This window comes from Poecilia latipinna, unplaced genomic scaffold (genome assembly GCF_001443285.1).
Source record: "Poecilia latipinna isolate Pla-1442-1.1 unplaced genomic scaffold, P_latipinna-1.0 Scaffold390, whole genome shotgun sequence".
Lineage (NCBI taxonomy): Eukaryota > Metazoa > Chordata > Actinopteri > Cyprinodontiformes > Poeciliidae > Poecilia > Poecilia latipinna.
In genome coordinates this window covers 70,828-92,793 of record NW_015113006.1, presented here as the reverse complement: position 1 = coordinate 92,793, position 21,966 = coordinate 70,828, and the positions used below count along the sequence as shown (strand labels likewise).

Here is a 21,966-nt window from a genome sequence, read left to right as displayed (position 1 = left end):
TATTTTTTTTTTTCTTCACTTTTATCATTAAATGTTAAATGAAAAAAAAAAGACAGTGTTTTGTGTTAAAATGTCTTGTATTGTATCTACACCCTAAATTCAGTTGGTTGACTTTTATTTATTTCTTGACCGGATCTTTTTCTACAAGCTAAAAGTGACTAAAGCTAACTAAAAATGAATAGATGGTCTGTTAAACTAACTGTTAAATCTGCCATTTTATTTGTATTACTGCAAATAAAATGTTGTTTTAAAAACACAAAAAACAAGCAGTCAGTAGGACAGAAAAGAAGCATGTGCTTACATAACCAAAAATAAAATAATCTATCACAACTTTCAGTTTGGAAAGGATGTAGAAGTGAACACTTATTTAATCCTACCTTTTTATTTGTAATTTATAATGTTCAATAAACTTTGAAAATACAAAATCTCATCAAAATGTTTGCCTAAGAGAGCAGAAATTCCTCTGGATTTCACAGACATAAGAAAACTTTGTTTTCCTTTTTAATTATTTAGGGTAATTTGTAGCAAATTATTTAAATGTGTGTCACATTGTGCATGTTGGGTTTTGTGTGGGTCAGAACGTTTTTGCCACCGATCTGTTCTGTCCATTTTAGAGTAACAGAGTTGGCAACAATAATACTGAAGTTTACTTTTGATTCTCTCTAAAATTTGTTGGAGGTATAAGGCTCTGCTTTTTAGTTTGATTAATTTTGGTTCAGATTACATCCACAAAGCAGTCAGTTTTGGTGAAGTAAAACATTTGCACAGAGTGTTGGCCTTTTGTAAAACTCTGTTTTGGTCGATGAGCATTTCTGTAAGTTAAAATGTAATTTCTGTAAAAGGTTTTTCTAAATATTTGTGCAGCCAGATAAATGACCTTTCACATGCTGATTCATTACTGGATACATCTAAAACACTCAGTGACGCCGTTTTGAATCTGCTATTAGTCACGACTCTGGAAGCGGCACCGACTGCTCTGGGACTCAGAATATATGGAATATAATCTATTGATCACATGTCTATCAACACGTATATTATTGATTTGTTCTCCAGCCCTGTCAGAAGATATTTAAACTGTTGGAACCTTGCATCTTGTGGTTGGGGTTTGCTTGTTTCGGTGTGTGAATTTAAAGCCCGGTCCGTGTTTTGTGCTGTTGGCACGTTTCGGGCTCGGTTCTGTCTCTGCTGCTCCACAGGGAGGCTCCTCTTCCTGCTCAAACCTCTTGGGCATCTCGCTGTCAGAGCTGGTGAGAGCTGACTGCGCTCTCCTGCTGCAGTTCGTTGCTCTTTCAACACCAGTGGAAACTAATGAAATCATTTTTGTGGTAATTCAGAGATTTTCTCTTTCTTTGCTTAAATTCATGCTTCATTTATTTGTTCAAACCAGCAGCTCCACTGTTGGAATAAAAAACAAACTACAGAGTGAAATTCCAGCTTTATCTACTGTCCATACATACAGGATTTTAATGATTAATGCATACTTTTAATTTAAATTAGCCACATTTTGCATGTTTTTATATTTCCATTTGTGTTTCTACTGCTTCTAAAAACAGTCAACGCTTATAAAAACCAACAAAGCAGTTTTTTTTTTAACCAATAAATTAATATTTTTTTGGTGTCTAGAAAATGAGCCATTTCAAAAACCTCATAAATGTTGCAGTTGATATGCACTGGTTGTGGCTCAGTTAATACTTTTAATCAAGATAATTTGCAGGGTCTGATATTAATTAATCACAATTAATTGCATTTTAATGAAAAACTATATATCTTCAAAATAAGTAACATTTTCAATTCAAAAATCCTTTTTGCTGCTAAATTAGAAATTAGTTTGATAATAAATATATTGACTGATTTTAATCTATTCTTTAGGTAATCCAAATTAAAAAAATTAAGCCCCATAGAAAAGCAGCTTTTTTGTTTGTAAATGCTGCTTGTGCGTCAGATATACAGGTGTACCAGAAACGCGTGAATACGAAGGTTCCGGCTGCGTGTCAAAATGCGATTAAATAAGTTAAATTTTATAACAAATTAAAATCTATGTAATTAATTGACATTTTGACTTGGCTGTTTAGCAGCTAACTAATCGATCCAAAACTAACTGGTTACCCAGATCATGATGCTGCCCCCACCATGTTTCACTACAGGTATTCTGTACTTTTAGTAACATTTTGTAGCCTAAAAATCAGTGTTGTTCCATCAGACACATTTTCCTACAAGCATTTTGGAGATTTTCTATAGTTTTCTGTATTTATTAGTTCTAATAAAAAACCAAGAAAATTACTCCAAAATGAACTTACAAAGCGTTTAATTTCTAGATTTAAAAGTCTAGAATTGTAGACAAATGCACATGAAAATATTTGATGTGCATTTGCTTGATGATTTTGATGATTATATTTGAGAAAATTTAATGTTTATTGCTTGTTTTTTATGATGTAAAGCACTTTGAACTACATTCCTGTTGAAATGTGCTTTACAAATAACCTTGACTTGAGGTTAGATTAAATTAATAAAAATCCTCCAAAAGCAGAATAAAACTGAACAGTCAGAAGCTGTTTACAATAAAGAGCTTTACCTTTTTGAAAAAAGCTCTTTATTGGAGAAGCATCCAAAGTTGATGTAACATACTCAGAAAAAATATGAGGATTTTTAACATTTTCTTCTTGAGTGAACCATTTAGATTGAAGCCAAGAGCAACTGTGTTACTATAGAGCTGAAATGTGTGAAAATGCTGCCTAAAAGCTTTTCAGTGCGACGCATCCTGTTGAAATGTTTATAGCTGGAAGTGAGAAAGCGGGGCATGTAACCTTCCCCCAGAGCGTCCGCGTGAAGGAAGCATATGGAGGCTCACTGAGCGTAAACCCACAACCTTCAGAAAACAAAAACAGACATTTTACAAGTCCAGATCTGAAGGAAGAAAAAAAAATAACATGAATGTGAAAACTTTCCCAGATAGAAATACCTCACATTTGTCTTGTTTGCATATTTAATCAATGAACTGATCTGCTCAATGCTTGTTTGTGATCACATAAAATAAAAAAGAACAACATTTAGCTGTAGAAAAAGTAATCTCCTGCTCTGCTTCCTGAAATAAAGCTTTATCCAACTTCTGCTGCGCTCCCACACAGCAGACACGTGCAGCCTGGGCAGAGATGGGGGAAATGTGTGGCTTCGTTGCCAGTGGTAACGAAATGAGACCTTGCCAGAGGCTAAGGAGGCCTTTAGCGACAAAGGGTGTTACAAAAACATCTGACAGGTATTATCTTTTCTGTGAAGTTGCAAAAGAGTTGGTTGAGTTTTGATTCTTTCCCTTATTTGAAGTTTTGATCTTCTGAGTGTGATTTGTGGAAAGAAAATGACATCCTCGGTTTTCTGATGTATTTTTAATAATAAACTTTATTTGAGGAGGTTTAGTTTGTAACATATATGAAACATCCAGATTGACATGTTAATATAAAACAGAGCATTATCTTGGATAAAGGGGGGCTTTTTGTTTTTTTATTTGCAAAAATAAATGAAATTATGCATCATTTTCCTTTCATTTCACAATGTATTCGCCACATATTGTTGGTCTTTTACTTAAAATCCCATAATTTTATTAATTTCGTTACTAAAACTTCTACTAGTAATGAAAAATTTATCGTTTTTTTGACTAGTTGAGTTCTTTACATGCACTATGATGAGACATAATAACAGGAGGATCTAAAGTTTGTTTTGATGTTTTTAAGAACATAATAGATTGACAAGACAATTTGGTCTCGCTATTGAAGACAAAATTGTTTTTGGAAAATTTGCATTTTGGATTTAATAAAAACAATAATATTGTTTATTATTGCTTTAAAAAAACAAAAATATTGTTTTTTTAAAGCAATACTAAAAAGCTATACTATTGCTTTTTTTAAAAAATATTGCTTTAAAAACAAAAGTAAGGTTATTGCTTTAAAAACATGAGTAACGTTATTTACTTATAACATTAACAAATTATTTTGGCAATAAGTTCATGTTCTATGTTGTCTGGAAAACGAACCGTTTGTAAATCCTACTTACTGTCGAACCACATTCCACAGACACTGCGCCGTTACCTGGCAACCCCAGCAGAGCCCAGCCCTGTTGCCTAGCAACCCAAATGGAACTCCAGCACATTTGAATTAAGTCAAATCAAATCAAATTTTATTTGTATATCACATTTCAGCAGCAAGGCATTTCAAAGTGATTTACATCATTAAACACAATAACGCAATATAACATTGAATAAACAGCAGGTCTTATTTTTGTGTGCGCTGTATGATGATATGATATGAAGTGTTTTGTTGTTGTTGACTTACCATTCATTTTTTTGTTGACTTACCATTCAGACACCACTTGCTACATTTATGTTGGATGTGCAGGAAGCTCCACTTCTACTTTTCAGAGATGTATGGTTGTATAATTGTCAACTTCCTTGATGTCTCTGTTTTCCTCCTGCTCAGACAGTAGCAGGTTGGTTCCTGGTCTCTCGGTGTGCTGTTCCAGACTTAGTGAGTTCTGGTGTCGGTCTTCAACTATTTTTACCTCTTATATGATTCAAAGCATAAATGATGGTTTTCAAATGGCAATGTCTCTGCAAAGCCTGTAATTTCAGCTTCGAGTATAGAGAGAGAGAGAGAGAGCAACACACACATTTACATGTATGCCTACACACACACACACTTGTCGGCTGCAGCCTTTACATTTCTGTTTTCTCTGGGTGAACATCCAGCAGAAAGGTGTAGGACAGGTTGATTTGTTTTCACGCCCTCGTTGTTCTGCCTCTGCACTTCTAGCTGCTATTTTCAAACCTCCTTCTTTGTCTTTTGTTCTCCTCTTGTCTGTATTTTTATTCTTTTTCTTTTTTATCCATTAAGGTTGGGCAGCAAGTCAATTTTTGGCTTTTGAAGGTTTAATTTTTGGAAAATTGGGATTTTTTTCGCCAATGCACTCCTTGTGATTCCATAGTTCAGAGTGAGGTCGGCACGTCCAAGGCAGCCATCTTGTTTGACAAGCAAGTTTTACAGATTCTATTTATTTAGAGTTTGAGGTTGGGTTAATTCTATGATGAAATATTAGGACCAGCCTAAGAGTTTTTATTTCTTTTTAATGAGAAAAAAGTCATAATATTACAAGAATAAAGTATAAAGTGTTAATTTTATGAAAACTCAACATTTAAAATAAAAAAATTAAACTGAGGAATGTTGAGCTATTTATGAAGTTATACTTTTGTATCGGTTTTATAGATAAAGAAATACTTGAACTTTTAACACATCAGCATCAAATTATCATCAGTAGCAGGACTTTTAAAATATTATACAAATATATTTCAAAGAAAAAAACTACACCAAATCTTGATAACTCTAGAAATCTTTTTTTTTATAAATTAAATTTATTTTTTAAGTCATTTTAATGACTTTTTTCTCCTATTTTAAGATGTTCCAGTAAAATTGCGACTTAATTATAGTTATATTCTTGTAATTAAAGTCTTAAAATCTATTTTTATGAGCTTTACGTCATGTTATAATGTTTTTTCCCTCATCAGAAACAAACCTGGAGCGTTACTTTGATTCTTTAATGCCTTTTTTGAGAAATATTTTAGTCTCCATGGCAACCACTCGGTTGTGCAAAACGCCTGGGTGGACTTAGCTCCACCTTCGAGGCGCAGCTCCTCCTCAGCGCTGCAGTTTCCAAGCTTCTGCCTCACAGAGCAGCTCTCCCCTGCTCAGCTCCTACAGACTAGCCAGCAGCAATTAGCAAACACCTGGTGGAACTACTGAGCTCATTAAATTCTCAGTGAAAAATTAATTAAAAAAAAAGTTGTTAAAGGGTTAATAGAGGAGCGATGTTGTAATGACTTCCTGAAGATGGAGTTTCAGAAAACGTAGGCGCTTCTTAAAGAGGCAGACACCCAATTTTAAGGCGTTAAATAACAATTTAAAATTTCGTTTAAGTGATATTTGAAATGTGACAAAATTTTTATAACAACTGAAGGTGGTATTGTTACTTGATTGTGTTATAAAATGGCACTTTGTGAATGGAAAACACATATTAACACCTCTTTTAAAAAAGGATGATTGAAATAAAAGCCACTTTTTAAATTTTTTTTTTTTAGAAAAATAAAATTGGATCTGGTATGAAAAATATTAAGTATTTAATTCCTAAGCCATATCATCCAGCCCTCCTATCCATGTTTATATAGTTTTTAGTTTTGTGTCTTTTTTTGACTTTTTTTAACAGTTTAATTGGTCTTTTTCTGCTGTCTGATTCTCAAAGTTAAAGTTAGCAGCCTGGCATTTCTTCCCCCTCATCTTCATCATCTCACCTCTGCTCCTCCGTCAGAGCTGCTGCTTTTTTGGAGACGACGGATAAGAATCGGGGCGCTGTTAGTCATTTTCTGGCTCAGCGATGCCACGCGGCTGAAGCCATGCGATAAGGACGAGCCGTTTGCCTGGCAACAGGTGGAAAGATCGGAGCAGGATTGTCGAGAGCGGCGTGGGTTTGTGCTGCCCTTATCAGCCCGTTTGGCTGCCTCCGATGAGGCGCTGCTAATAAGGAAATCAGTCACTGTCATAAAAGATTCAACAGGTCGGATGTTGGTGACAGTTTCCCGCCAGGGGCTTTTATCTTTCTTCGTATCTTGATGTATTTTGTGAGCGTTTTGCTTTGTCGTCGTGTTATTGCAGAGTGAATTGTGCATTTGTTTCACCTGATGAAAGTGGGAGTCATAAAGGACAGAGCTGGTTTCAGAGAAAGCACAGTTAGCGGTAAAAATGAGGGATGCTGTTCATTTCAAGCCAGCGGATTTCTACTCCCCACAGGGATAAGCTCTGCAATTAAAAAGTTCAAATAGGCAGCGAGAAGAAATGTAACTTCTTTCATAAAGGTTTTTTTTTCTCCTTCAAGTGGAGGAAAGGAGATTAGTCCTTTTCAAAGCTCAGGGAAAAATAAATTTAAAGGTTTTCACTCCCACAGGCCTTCCATAAATGGATCATGACACATCCTTGCTACACATTGTTTGAGAATAAGCCAGACTAGACTTGTTTTCCTCATTTGCTGTGGCGTAGACGCCTGAGCTGCGGCTTTTATTCAACAAATATTCAGCTGGAGCTTTTTCTCTACTCTAATGTACACACAGAAACAGATTTTTATATATTCGCTTTTCACTTCTCTCTTTTAAATCATAAAAAATTTTAAGAGAAAAACAGAAAAATACAAACTCTTACCAAGTATTTTTGTTTAATTTGTAGTGCATTTGAAATAAGATGAAACTATCTTACAAGTAATATTTTAGCAAGATATAGATGCCTGTTTTAAGTCTTAATATTGATTTAAAAAGTAAATCACTAGATTTTCTGGTAAGATTGTGTGTTTTTGCAGTGTAATTAGGAAAATGCAGTTGATGTTAAAGGAAAACATCGAACCCAATGAAACTCGCCTTGTATAAAATATAACTGCCCTTCAGTTATTAACTTTTTTTCGTTCGGTTTTATCAGGTTCATCAGCAACGCGCAAACAGCAACGCTAATGTCTCATTTAGCGTTCTAACATAAGTTAAGTTCAACTTAATTGTTGAAGTTTTTTTCATCAACTGTTAAGAATTGAACTAAATTATATCCATGTTCTTAATTTGAAATGGCTGCAGAAGCTGCATTTCCTGTCCTCTTGTTGTCTGCCTGTGATGTGGCGCAGCAAATTACATTTAATCTGTACCCAGAGTGCTTTGCTGCAGAACAAGTGAACAATTTAAAATCTACTGATGTCCTGTGAGCTTTCTGGAAGAGTTGACAAAACTCAACCACTAGAAAACTCTAGAGCGAGGATGTCCAAAGCATGGCCCAGGGGCCATTTGTGGCCCTTTGAACAATTTCACTACAAATTTGGCCTTCAAATATGCTTCTTTTGTTTTTTGTTTTTTTAAATTGACCAGGATAATTTCACTGACATATTTAATTCTTTCATAATAGAAAGTGTTACAGTATTTTTCTTGTAACAGCCATGTTTACTTTTAATTTTAGCTACATAATAAGTAGGGCTGTAAACATCCAGTAAAGCAAATTAATTCTTCTATTAAACTTGGTTAGTCGAAGGGTTTTTGTTATCTGTTGTCTTAGGACAAATAATGAAATTTAGCTATTGTGCTGTTTTGCTAATTGTGTTAATGTTCATTTATATGCACTGTCTTAATCAAATACATTAAATTAAATTAAATTGGAAGCTAGCTCTCATTTTGGTTGCTGGGAAAAATGAAAGCTAAAAGATTTTCTACTAAATAAACTGAAGGAAAAAATCCTCAAATTAGAAAACTGGTTGTTTTTGCGTTTTATTAAGACAAAAAGAAAACATTTGTTTGATTAAAATATTCCATTAATTTATTATTGAATTGTTAAAAAACATTAAAAACAAATTGGTTGGATAAACAAATATGGGCGCCTTAGTAATTTCAACTTTCTGTTTTTTGCCAAAAGTTTGGACTCCCCTGACTTGGAGGTAATTATTTTTCTATAGGTTGAATTTGGATAATTTTTCTTTTTTAATATATGATCATAGATCATTTTTGCAGTTATTTTGTGTTTCTGTTTCCTTTAAATCAGTTCATTCTAAAACTGATTTTAGACCAAACTGAATCTGCACTGTAAGGGAGCAAATACTTCTTTACAGCACAGTGGGTTTTTTTTTTATAAAGTTGGTGTTGAGGTCGTGCTTTTCATGGAGTATGTTGAGTGTTTAAAAGGGAGTTATTTGAATTTTACATAATGACATTTAGTGTCATGAGGAGTTTTATGTAACCGGCTGAAAGCGGTTGTTGTTATCCCTGCTGTCTGTCCTGTAAATATCTATAAATAAATAATGGTTGGAGTTTCTGTTGGGTGAACGTTTTTCTATTCGTATTTTTAGCTTAAACTGACTGAACTTAAAGTTTTTTCTTCCTTTAAAATGAGAAACTGTTAAAGTTATTGGCATCATGCCATTGCTTTCAACTGCAAATGTTTTGGTTAAAGTGTTTACTCAGTCAGGGCGCCGAAGCCAAACCTTTTCCATTGGTGGTCTTGCTCTTAATTGACATGTAACCATAGTAACGTTGGAAATAGAGGTGCTTAATGTTGTTAAATATTCCTGAGTGCTTGATTGCTGCTCTGACTCGCTTTCCTGTGTGGTTTTACATCTTACAGGACTTTAAATATACCAACCACTGGTAAAAGGTGCAAGGCAAAAGTATTCAAACCCGCTGAACTTTTTTTTTTTCCAAAGGGTCACAACCAACATCTTTAAAGGTGACATATTATGCAAAATTCACTTTGTGCAAGATTTTCATACTTCCATTTGGGTCTGAACTGCTTTTAAAAACAGGGCAAGGGCTTAAAAAAACATTTAGCTGTTTTTTGGTGACAAGTTAATGTTTTTTATAGTCCGAAAAATGAGCCGTTTCAATAACCTCCCAATTATTAAGTCACATTCCACAGGCTTTGCCCTGTTACCTAGCAACCCCAACCCAGCCCAGCCGTGTTACCTAGCAACCCAAGCAGAACTCTAGCACGTAAAACACAAAATCTTACCAAGTGTTTTTGGTCCAGTTTCTAATGCAAATATCTTAGTACACTTGAAATAAGACAAAACTGACTTAGCAAGAAGCTTGTTTTAAGTCAATAATTTATCAATATTAATGAAAACGTACTAGTTCCACTAGCAGATTATAACATGAAAAATGTTATTTGTTACATAAGCTTTTCTTTTTACTGTTACTTATGTTGAAGTTATCTCACACCTATTTGAGCAGTTTTTGGGTGATCTAAAGTTATGTTTGATGTGCTTTTCCTGTAATAATTGATCAATATTGATGAAAAAGTACTAGTTCCAATGGCAGATTATTGCACTTATAACATGGGAAAAATATCATAAGTGCAATAATCTGCCAATGGAACTAGTACTTTTTCATCAATATTGATAACTTTTTGTTGTAAGTCAATAATTTAGCTTGCTAAAAAGTTACTTTTAAGTTAGTTTATCTTATTTCAAGTGCACTTAGATATTTGCTACAGAAACTGAACCAAAAATACTTTGTAAGATTTTGTGTGCAGTTTAGAGTTCCGCTTAAGTTGCTAGGTAACAGAGCTGCACTCGGCTGGGGTTGCTAGGTAACGGTGTAGTGCCTGTGGAATGTGACTTATTAATTGGGAGCTTTTTGAAATGGCTTGCTTTCCAGACCCCAAAAAAATCCATTAAGTTTTTGCCAAAAATGGTTAGGTGTTTTTTTTTTTTGCGTTTTTTTTTTTTTCTTTAATAATTTTCTGTGTACAGTCGCCACTCTTTCAGTGCTCATCTCCCCCTATAGGTCTGGAGAGTTCAACAGTAAACCAGCAACTGAACCCCATATTCAAATTGATGCAGAAACATCATAAATATAAGCATCAGGTTAAGTTAAAGCTAAACTTTTGGTTAATAATAACATTAAAAAGGGATTTAATCTTAGCTGCACCACTTGATGTTAGTGTAGCTACTTTCACTGATGATGACACACATCGGGGTGCTGTGCAGAGATATAAAAAGAAATCCTCCTTGAGGGAAAAGGGCAGCATTTATCTCACAGACTGGCCCACTTTAGAAATGCCAAACATGTTCACAAGATCTGTTCGCGTTTAAAGGAGGCGCCTTCCTGATGACAACCAGCTTACTGCAGGTGATGTGAAGGTGGAAATAAAACTATAAGGCTGATGTTAATACGACATGTTTGACCGAATTGAAAGAGAAATAATGATGACTACTGGTAATTGACAATTAGTTTATTGGGTGTTAACAAGCTACATTTACTTCAAAGTTTTTGTGAAAACTGGCCTGGGTGAATTTTTGCAACACTGTACTGAAGTATTTTTATTATGAAGTGTTGCTACTCTTCCTACGATTTGGAGATGCAGTTTTCCGTCTCCAAATCCGGTTTTGTTCACGGCGAGTTTACGTGCAGCAGCTCTATTTCCCTCCTGTAGTGCCAGATCAATACTCAACTTAGAAGCTGCATCATATGAGTTTGAAAACATTTCTCCGTCGTGCCTGCTGCTAGCATGTGCTTGTTCTAAATGAAAATTAGCGCGTTCTTCTTTGATTTCCAATTTTGACTTCCAATGATTCACTTCCTGCTAAAGAGCCCCCTGGTGGTTGAAGAAAAACACTGGACTATGCCTCGACACTGAACTGACTCGACACTGGTCTATGACTCGACACTGGTCTATGACTCGACACTGGTCTATGACTCGACACTGAACTATGACAGAACAGGACTATGACTCGACACTGGACTATGACAGAACAGGACTATGACTCGACACTGGACTATGACTCGACACTGGACTATGACTCGACACTGGACTATGACTCGACACTGGACTATGACACGGAACCGGACTATGACACGGAACCGGACTATGACACGGAACCGGACTATGACACGGAACCGGACTCTGACACGGAACCGGACTCTGACACGGAACCGGACTCTGACTCGGAACTTAACTCTGACTCGGGAATGGACGCTGACTCGGAACCGGCGTCCGAGTCTGGACCTGCCTCCGAGTCGGGACAGACCTCCGAGTCGGGACCTGCCTCCGAGTCGGGACAGACCTCTGAGTCGGGACCTGCCTCCGAGTCGGGACAGACCTCTGAGTCGGGACCTGCCTCCGAGTCGGGACAGACCTCTGAGTCGGGACCTGCCTCCGAGTCGGGACAGACCTCTGAGTCGGGACCTGCCTCCGATTCGGGACTCGGGACTCAATAGGAGAGGGTCTGAATGAAGAGCTGCCCTGAAATCAAAAGTAAACCAAACTCTGTCTTTAGTATTTGCCGTTTGCAGATCATTTAGAGTGCATGCATTCACTTAATTCACTGTCTACTAATTTTGTTGTGTAAGTGGATTAATATATTGCTCCTCTGGCTCCAGCTTAACGCTGTTGGTCGGTGTTGTCACAAAAAGCAGCCTTGTTACTTTCTGACATCACAAACTGTGCACTGGGTTTTGCAGAGACAGTCGAGGCAACAGTTGTAGATAGTTATTTTTATTTGTAAAATATTCACATTTAAAAGTCATAGTTGTGACAACTGGCTTTCACAGAGGCTCACAGCGCTGACAACCACGCGGATTATTCAGTGCACATGCATCATGCTGCATTCAAAGCCCTTACAATCATCACAGTTCTTTGCACTTAAACATTTCGGTGAAGTTTTATTTTATTCTGTGCTTTGTCTTCCCCCTTCAGGCTCCAGACAAGCTAATAAACTGAACACAAGCTATTACACCAGCGAAGCACACACACACACACACATTCACACACACGCGCTCACACAGAGGCCGTTATAAAAGCTGAATGGCACAACAGTGCACATCACGGCTGGTTGTGAAGGCTTTTGCTAGCAGAAACGGATCCAAAGCTGTTCAGGACGGATTATCCGGATTATTTTGAGTTCTGGAAATGTAGACTGCAAATTTTTGAAAGTGAAATGCTGTAAACTTTGTTTATAAGCCACCACTGTGCAGGATGCATGGCTGGGTACAAGTTTCAATGTGTTCACACCGTTTTAAAGTCTTTGTAATGAGACGCCAGAGCCGTTTTCTCCTGGCTTAAACGCTCCCCTCTCCCACCTGTTGATGATGAACACATATGAACTCTTGCAAGTAAGACAGCCTTGGATTTTGGAAATATTTTCCGTCATTAAAACACGGAGTGGAGCAGCAGCCTGACCTGGATCGGTGTATCAGAATAGATAGTCAGACCAATCAGTCCCTCCAGGAAGTTGCTACAGCAACTATTAATGGAAATGCAATTAATAATTTGCAAACTTTGCACAGACGTGCAATTTTCACAACTTGCAACTTTTCCACAAATCTGGCACCTTAACGTTTTCTCTTTCCTTCTTTTCTGACCAATCACTGCAACTTGGCTGAATTTTAGCCAATCAAAATTTAACTTGCTGTTTCACAAAGTGTTTCAAAAACTTTCTTCTCTCTTGTTCTTCATTTAAAAATAATTTTGAGACACTGTCAGATTTGACTATATTGTGTTCATGTTGCTTTCAATGACCAATATTTAATTCTTCTTTTTGCATTTAACAACTCGTCTGGAAAATGTTTTTATTTGTTATGTTGCTATTTCAACTTGAAAATTTTATTTGCCGTTTTTGTCTTTTTTTGGGGAATATTATGTGCAGCAATTTATTTATTTGACAAGACCAAAAAAAAAAATAAAGCTTGATAAATGTAAACTTTTTGAAAAAAATTGCTTAAAAATCAGTCATTTTTAGCTGCAATAATCATAAAAAAAAACATTGCATCATCCTGGAGAGACTGACTAATTCACCAGCTAATATCAGTTTGTTGACCTAAAACTGTAAAACCCAGAATGACAGAAAAGGGACATCATATTTTTCTTAAAGTCTGTCTCAAAATTAAATGATCAATTTTATAACCCATATTGATAAATTTTACAGCAGTAGATTTTTTTTCTTAATTATTTCAAATAAATGAACTGGATCATATCGCACACTTATGTTTGAAAAAGTGTGTAGTTAAAAACCAAAGTGTTTTAATTAAGATTACCATATCAAAAGAAGCTGTTACCAGACCGTATACACTGCAAAAACATACTACCAATTGCTTTTGTCTTACTTTTTAGTGAAAATAAATGTTTACACTTAAAATGAGACTAAAACTGTATTACAAGTAACTTTTCAGCAAGATATTAAAGTTAATAAGACTTTAATGCAAAAAAAAATCTAGTTCCACTGGTAGATTATTTCACTTATAGCAAGACATTTATCCCATGTTATAAATGAAACCCTTTTTCATTTTTAATACTTTTTCCATCAATATTAAGGAATTAATGACTTAAAACATCTGGATGCAGATGATCAATCTCCAAATGTAAAACTAAGCAGAATAAAATCAGTTTTATTTTTGTGGCCAGAAGTTTCCAAAGTTCAATTTAGCATAGTTTTGATATTATCCTTTTTTATCTGGTCCTAATGACGTATAGAACAGTTTTAATCCTGTTATATTTATTTTTATTGTGTGTGTGCCTCACCTCACTGTAAATCTACCCAACGGTACAAAAATAAAGTTGACTGATTGAAATAAGCTAATATTTTTGCTGAAAAGTTACTCTTCAATTAGTTTTGTCTTATTCGGGTGATCTAAGATATTTGAAGTAGAAACTAGACACAAATATTAATGTGTTGTCAATCAGACAGAGTTTTTACTACTTATAATTTATTTAAAGAATTGGTTCATAACGCATCAGATATGTCAACAATTGGAACAATAAGTTCTAATCCCACCATGTGTTGTTTTGCCATCTAGATGGATTAATTTAATTTAATTACGTTGTTTACTGTTTTATAATGACTGTGCTTGTTAGTTTTTTTACACTGCAAAAACAGACAGAAAAATGATTTTGTTTTCAGGCAATATTTTCTTAATGTTGATGAAAAAGCAGATTATTTCACTTATAACAAGACATTTTTCCCAGTTTAGGAGTGAAATAATCTGCCAATATAACTATCACTTTTTCATCAATATTAAGAAATTATTGCCTTAAAACCAGCTCCTATATCTTGCTGGAAAGTTACTTGTAAGATGTTTTTGTCTTATTTCAAAACATTATACTAAATACTAAGATATTTGCACTAGAAACTGGACAAAAAATACCTGGAAATATTTTGCGATTTGCAGTATACTGTTTGTATTAATTGACTAAATGAATTTCAATCTGTTAGTTTTTAATTAGACAAATTACTAATTTTCCAGGGACAACAGATGAAAAACAGCGTTTTGACTAATTCAGCCGCATTAACAAACATTAACTAATGTAAAGTGTCTCCAACAAATAAAAAAATGGAGGTAAAAAAAATTAAGATTTTTTGTTTTTGCAGTGTTTTTGTTTGTATTTATTGACAAAATTAGAAGAATTTTGTCTAATTTTGGAAATTTCTAGGAAAACTAGCGTTTTGGCTAACTCTAGCTCAATTACAAAAACGTTGATGTGCATCGCCGCCCTACCAAATAAATTTAAAAAATTTAAATTAAAACTTTGTGTTTTTGCAGTGTACTGTTTGTATTTATTGACAAAATTTGTATAAAGTCATTTTAACTTTTGCTTTTCAACTAGACTAGTTACTCATTAGCATTTTGGCGCATTTACCAAAATGTTAATTAATGTGCATCGTCCCTTCAGAATAAATTTAAAACTTAAATCGTGTTTTTGCAGTGTATGCCTGCTGTTCAGTAAATACATACGACTCAGTCCGTCAGTCTTCTACCACATTACACAGAACAACACCTACAGTACCTGGTGGCTGTTAACCCCTTCCTGCCTATCCTGCCTCCTTCCTATTTGACAAAGTGCAGGGCCTCTGCTGCCACTACTGAGCCCTTGCTGCTGTCTAGCGCGGTGACCAGCTTGAAGCCCGCCTTCAGCGCCAGCATCACCGTTTCCAGTTTGAGGCAGTCCAGCGTACACACGAAGGTGCTGTCCTCCTTCAGGACGAGCCGCGAGCCCGGCTCCGACTTGATGAAGTGGCGGAACTGGATGACGTTCGACGACACGACGAACTCCTCCGGGAAGCCGTCGAGCCGGCTCTTGGAGATCTGCACCAGCCGCCCTTTGACCTTGTCGATGAAGCCGGCGTCGCTGCAGTACACCTTCAGGCCCTGCGACCTCTCGTGGCTGTCCGTCACCTCCAGGAAGGCGGGTTCGCGCTGGGCGGCCCGCTGGTTCTCCCACTCGCTCACCGCCTCCACCAGTTCGCCCAGGCGGTAGAAGTCCGCCTCGCGCCGCAGGAGCCCCGCCTCCCGGAAGTCGTCGGGCAGCTGCAGCTCCCCGGTTCGCAGGTAGTTGAGCACGTGGCGGAAAACGGGGCCGTCCCTGTCGATGAACGGGTTGCCCATGGAGTCGGTGTGCTGCACCGCCTTCTTCCCATTGGCCAGCTCCTCCAGGAAGGAGCCCAGGTGTTTGGAGAGCGTGGTCCGGTGGGCGGTGTACAGGAAGCCGCCGACATTGAGGGTGATGGTGCCTGACGACGGCTTCTTGAAGCTCTTGCTGGGCTGCAGCAGGTCCGGGTTGATGTGCCTCAGTTCACTCTCCATTCTTCTGAGGTTCCATTCCATTCTCCGCCCGGCGTCTCCCCCCTCCGGCTCTGTTCCTGCGGTTTCGCTCAGGCTGGACGGTGCTGTCGGCTGCCGAGCGGCGTGGATCGGCGGTGGATGGGCGAGCGCTGAGTGGTGGAGTGGGAGCCGAGAACAGAGCGGCTCTGTGTGTCGCTCCTCCTTCCCTCCGTCTCTCTTTAAGAGTGGGAGTGCTGCGGCGTCACATTCAGGGAGGAGAAACAGGGAACAAATAACAGAGAAGTGTGAAGCTCTCTTTTTTTCTTTCTACCTTTCTTATCATCAGTCCTAAATTATCTTTTTGGGTAGAGGAAAACAAAAACAGTCGCCGCTCACCAGATGGAGAGGGGGCTTCTATAATTTTTGAGGTGTGAAAGTGTCAGACTTCTTGTGAGTCTGAATATAAATCTCCCTCCTTGCAGCTGAATCCATCTGTTTACCACACATTACTACGTGAAGTTGAATCTGTTTGAGGGGAACGCCAGACCGGCTCGGCTCGGCTCGGCCCGGTTCGGCACGTTTCTCTGGCCACGACAGCCAGGAGTGAGATTGGAGCATTGCATAAGTAAAAGAGACAAACTGGAGACGGATTAATATGATCAGTCCCAACTGCAAATCAATAAAGGATCAATCATCCATCCATCCATCCATCCATCCATCCATCCATCCATCCATCCATCCATCCATCCATCCATCCATCCATTTCCCCTTTTTCCTCTCTTTTCTATCTTTTCTTTTTTTTCTCTTTTCTCTTTTTTCCCTTTCCTTATTTTTCTTTCCCTCTTTTTTCTCTTTTTTCCTCCTTCCGTCATTTCTTTTTTATCCTTTCTTTATTCTCTTTTTACTCTGTTTTTCCCTTCAACTCGTTTTTAAGTTTGATGTGATATTTGTTTTTAAACTGTTTTTATTGTGCAACTAATTTTGATAAAACGTTTTGCTAAAAATCTAAATATTTTTTTCCCCTTTCTTTCCTTTTCTTTCCTTTTCTTTCCTTTCCTTTTCTTTTCTTTTCCTTTCCTGCCTGTTGCGGCCGTCCGTGTTTTGGCTGGTCGCTCCTTGTTAGCAGAACTGCAGACGACGGGCCTTTTGCTGCGAGCGCCTCACGCCGCCGCTCTGTGATTTCATGTGTGTGTTTCAGGCTCCCAGTGCAACTGTAAAAAATCACACTTCATATGAAACATGAGAAAACACACAGAGGGTCCAGCAGCGCTGTGGGCTCGTTTGATGGGTTTGGTTTCTGACTGGCGGAAATCTGTGACAAAAACATAAAAAATGCACGGGCAGCCTGCAGGAGGTTGTTTTTGGTGTTGGCGAAGTGGCTGTGCTTCATTTCAGAGGTGAAAAAAGTAACATGGTGGAGTATTGTGCTTTGTGTTGCAGCACCGTTTGGGTTTATTTCCAAAGAAACGCTGAATCTTTGGTCATTAGCCACTCCTTTCTGACAACCAATGTGTACCGATGCCACGCTTCAGTGGCCACACGGTGAGTTCAGGATTTTTAACCAATAATCCCTCTTATAACGGATATTTCTTTCCATTAAGTGAAGAATTAGATAGTAATTCAATAAAAAAATTAAACAAAGTTGCTAAAAATGCAGAAATCACAGTGCTGTATGTTAGTATACACAGTTGAAACAAACTATTTTTAGTCTGTAAAACAATATTTTTTTGCTTTATAACAAAACACGCTAATAGTTTATTAATGGTGAGCTTCTGCTACTCTTGTTAAAAATGGCAGTCATGTTGTGGAGGTCTCTGATTGTTACTGATAAGCAGAAACATTAATTTATTTAGTTTTTACATAATGTCTTGAAATTGTTCTTTTCCTGATTAAAATATGTGTGTGGAACTAAAACTCTGATTGTCCTAAGATTTTCATTGTTTTGTTTTTTTATCATCTGTATGTTGATGAATAATCCCACATAATGCATGAAACCTTTGAGTTTCCTGAGCTATGAATTTTATCTGCTTTGACTTCTGTTTTACTTTTTGAAGATTCATCAAGCTACAATCTCACTCTAAAAATTTCTCTGTTCTGCAAAAATATTCCAGTGCACTGCAAAAACAGAAAATCTGACTACCATTATATTTGGTCCAGTTTGCAGTTCAAATATATCAGTACACACAAGTTGAATTGATGGAAAAATACCAGCTCTCTTGTTAAAAGTGAAATAATCTGACAGTGGAATTAAACAAAATAGATTAAAAAAAAAAATCTATTTTAAGGAATTATTGTCTTATAACAAGCTCACATTCCTTGCTGAAAAGTTATTTGTAACTCAGTTTTGTCTTATTTGAAATGTGCCAATATATTTCTACTAGAAACTAGACTAAAAATAATTGGTAAAATTTAGTGTTTTGAAGTGTACAGACATGTTGTGACCAACTTATTGCTGTTTTTTCACCAAAGAAAAATGGTACACCATTTTGTAGACTTTATCATCTACAAAAAAAGCTACTTTATTTCCCCTGAGTTTAAAAAAATGGCGTGCTTGCTCAAATTCCAGAATTTATAACTTTTTCAGCAGCTTGTTGTCGGCACATTTACTTTAAGAAATTTCTTTAAATTATGACTTGAATTACATGATAATATCACTATTTTAATATTTAGATCCCTCCCATGAACTTGTGTTGCTCCCATTTGCATGCTTCCCTGGGTAGAGAGCCACAGGTTTCATATCCACAGAGTTTCCATGCATGGCGGTTAAGATATAACATCCAAACGTTGATATCGCCATGGTGATTGCTGTTAAATATGTTTGTGCAGCTCCAGTTTTCATGGTTCTCAAATGATTTGCTAGGGTGGCCAAGATTTTAACAATGTTGTTCTGCTTTTATATTCCTGTAAAAGAAATGAAGATTTTCAGAAGAAATTTTCAGTTCGCTGGCAGTTTTATGGCTTCAGGCGAGGATCATGAAACGGACGCTTGTATCAAAGCAAAACGTATGTCATTAAATTTTCATTTGAAGTCCAGCACAGCTTGGGAAATTACCCCCTCGCCCTGGGTAGAGCGAAATGAAGGAATATTTATGGATTTTCTTTCTCCAAACATCGAGTGAATCAGAGTAACAGGTGTGATCCACTGATCCAACAGGTTTGAGCCACTTTTGCCCCCCCCAGAGCTGCCGTTACAAATTAAAGTCCGGAGATTCACTTGAGCAGAAGCACTAAATTTAAACACATCCTGCATGAATTGCTCCAGGTTACAGGTTTGAGCTCCCAGAGAGACGGCTCTCTTAATAGCCGCTGTGATTTTCTAATGGTGGGTGATTAGTTGTGTCATCCTCAACAACACACGATTGGAATTGCAAACGAGGGTCGGGTTGTGGGAGGCTAGACCTGGTTCCTTCCTCCTGTTGATTAAAACCGTTTCATTCAGGAGGATTATTGTTTCAGTTTTCCTGGAATAATGGAATTAACGCCGAGTTCTTCCTGGTTGTTGTTGTTCTTGCTGGATATCAAATTTCCCAAAATGCTATTAGCGAGGACTCTCCTCTGCTGTTAACAGCGGTGAATTATTCATAGCAGGGCTTTAAGAGCTTGTGGTTTAACATGGAGTCACTGGCTGCTGTGGAGCTGGCATGGCAACCACTTTAATAGAGCCTTGTATAAGCTCAGAGCTGTCAATCTCTTCCTTCATTTATTATGGGGATCTATGTGCTCTTTGCAGTTTGTCTCATTAGCTCAAATTCAAGAATTATGCTGCTTAGGAAAAGCAATTTCACAACAGGAGGGTATTGACCACACAATTATTTACCTAAAATGTTATTTTTCTGGATGAGAATACAATTAATTTCATCCCTTTGGGTGTTTTCAAAACAACAAGTAGGTGCAAAAGTTTGACGTTAATCCAGATTTTTAAAGGTGACCATTTCTTGAATAGGTTAGGACATGTTTATGGGCTGTACAAAACATGTTCATTACATTTTTTACACAGTCATTCTTGTATAATGGGATTTTATTCTGTTCAGTTCTGCTTTTTTGAACTCCTTTCAGAATTAGTTGTTTTAGTCACTTTAAATCCAAATAAGCTGCTGCTCACCGTGACCCCCAAGTCAATGTTAACTCATAGGTAAAATTCCTGCTAACATATGCGCGGTTACACAACTGTACGTCCCACAAGAATGTACCAGTAGTTTCTGATAGCAGTTTGCCATTGTTCAAAGCACACAAAAGTAAAACTAACTTACCAAACCTTCTGGAGTTCCGTTTGGGTTGCTAGGTAACGGGCTGGGCTTGGCTGGGGTTGCTAGGTAACGGCGCAGTTCCAGTGGAATGTGACTTAACAGTTGGGAGGTTTTTGAAATGGCTTTTATTTCAGACACCAAAAAGCATTAACTTACTGCCAAAAAACGACTGGGTAGTTTTCTTTTGTTTTTTGAACACACACAAAGTATTCATCCAGGTTTTTGCTTTGAATTTAATTTATTCTAAAAGGAAAAGGGATAACAAACATCCGGTGACTTTTACTGAAATTCAAACTACACTTTGCAAAATAAAACAAGAGTTTGCCATATTCTGTTCACGTTTCTGAAAAGACAAAAAAATATCTAGAAAATTTCAACTTGAAAAATTAACTGTATAGTTTGTTGTTGTTTTTTAATCTGACAAACTTGTGGGACCTTTTTTAAGTTTCAAATCTAAAATGATTCATAAGTCCCTTGTCTAGAGATGTCTTACTGGTTTTCTTATTTTATTAAAGTATTGTGAGCTTAGGTTATAGTTGAACAAGTAAAAATATAATTAAAAAGAAAAATACAAAAAGTTTTACTTTCAACTTGACATTTTTGGCTTCCGTTATAAATAAAGTCAAATATATATTCTGCAGATATTTTCACTCATCGCTCTGGAAATACGAGTGAACTGGAGAGATACTGAGCTCACTACCCATAGGTTACTGGTCCCTAGTTCAGGTAATGGAAAAAGGACGGCAAATATCACTGAAAAAGTAAATATAGATACAGAAATGAAAGGTTGTGTCACTTTAGTGTTTGAGTAAAGCGTGCTATTTATACTAGAAAAAGGGCAACAGAACTCGTCTGTTCAATTTTTACATTGAATCATGTTCTGAACATTTACTGTTATTTTTTAAATCAAGATGAAACAGTGGTGACCTGAATCAGTAGCAGTATGTAAACAGCCCACCAGCTCCCTCTTCATTAGCCGCGCATCAAAGGTTACTTTGTGGCATATGGATGCTGCTTTTTTCCTCGTTTAAAATCAAAATGAGTGGGCTCAATGCGGCTACAAAGGTCGGCAAATCACTACAAAGTTAACAAGGGGAATCATTATATTTTCTTAATGAATCAGCCTCTGGGCTCGGAAGGGATGAGCGCTAATGGAAAATTATATTTGGAGATCCAATCAATGTGACCCCTCCTTTATTGCTTCCGTGTTGTCAATATATCTGTCATAAGATCAATTTACCTTGTATTTTAATTATAAAGTGTGAAATCAAGTGTCGTCTCAAGAATAATGTTCATTAAGATGAGATACCTTATGAATAATCGGCTTTAATGCGAAGAACTGTGGCTGCATTCATAATCTTGCATGAATCTCAATAATTATAGAACAGAATGCGCATGGACACAGTTATTTATAGAGCAGCTATTTAATTTAGTTGTATTAGTCTAATTTCTCCAATAAGCCCGGAGCTGCAGCCATTATGTGCACAGCAGTGGCTTTTTATAGCAGTAGCATCATTAACTCGTCAAAAGGTATGGTAAACGATAATCAGCTGTTCAGATTTCAAAGGGACGTCAACGCCAAGCGAAGAGCTGAAAATGTGTGCATGCCTCAGAGACGAATGTGGAGGAATT

At 37.0% G+C, this 21,966-nt stretch overlaps 2 protein-coding genes across 4 annotated transcripts in view; one reads left to right on the top strand and one right to left on the bottom strand.

The window, feature by feature from the left end:
- LOC106950291 (general transcription factor IIF subunit 2-like) overlaps window positions 1–21,966 on the top strand; it is a 59,676-nt gene that overhangs the window by 18,164 nt on the left and 19,546 nt on the right. The gene's annotated exons all lie outside the window — the stretch shown is intronic.
- On the bottom strand, window positions 15,361–16,325 carry kctd4 (potassium channel tetramerization domain containing 4). The gene has a single exon (XM_015037043.1). The coding sequence runs from the start codon at window positions 16,148–16,150 to the stop codon at window positions 15,374–15,376; it is 777 nt and encodes a 258-aa protein (XP_014892529.1). The 5' UTR covers window positions 16,151–16,325; the 3' UTR covers window positions 15,361–15,373.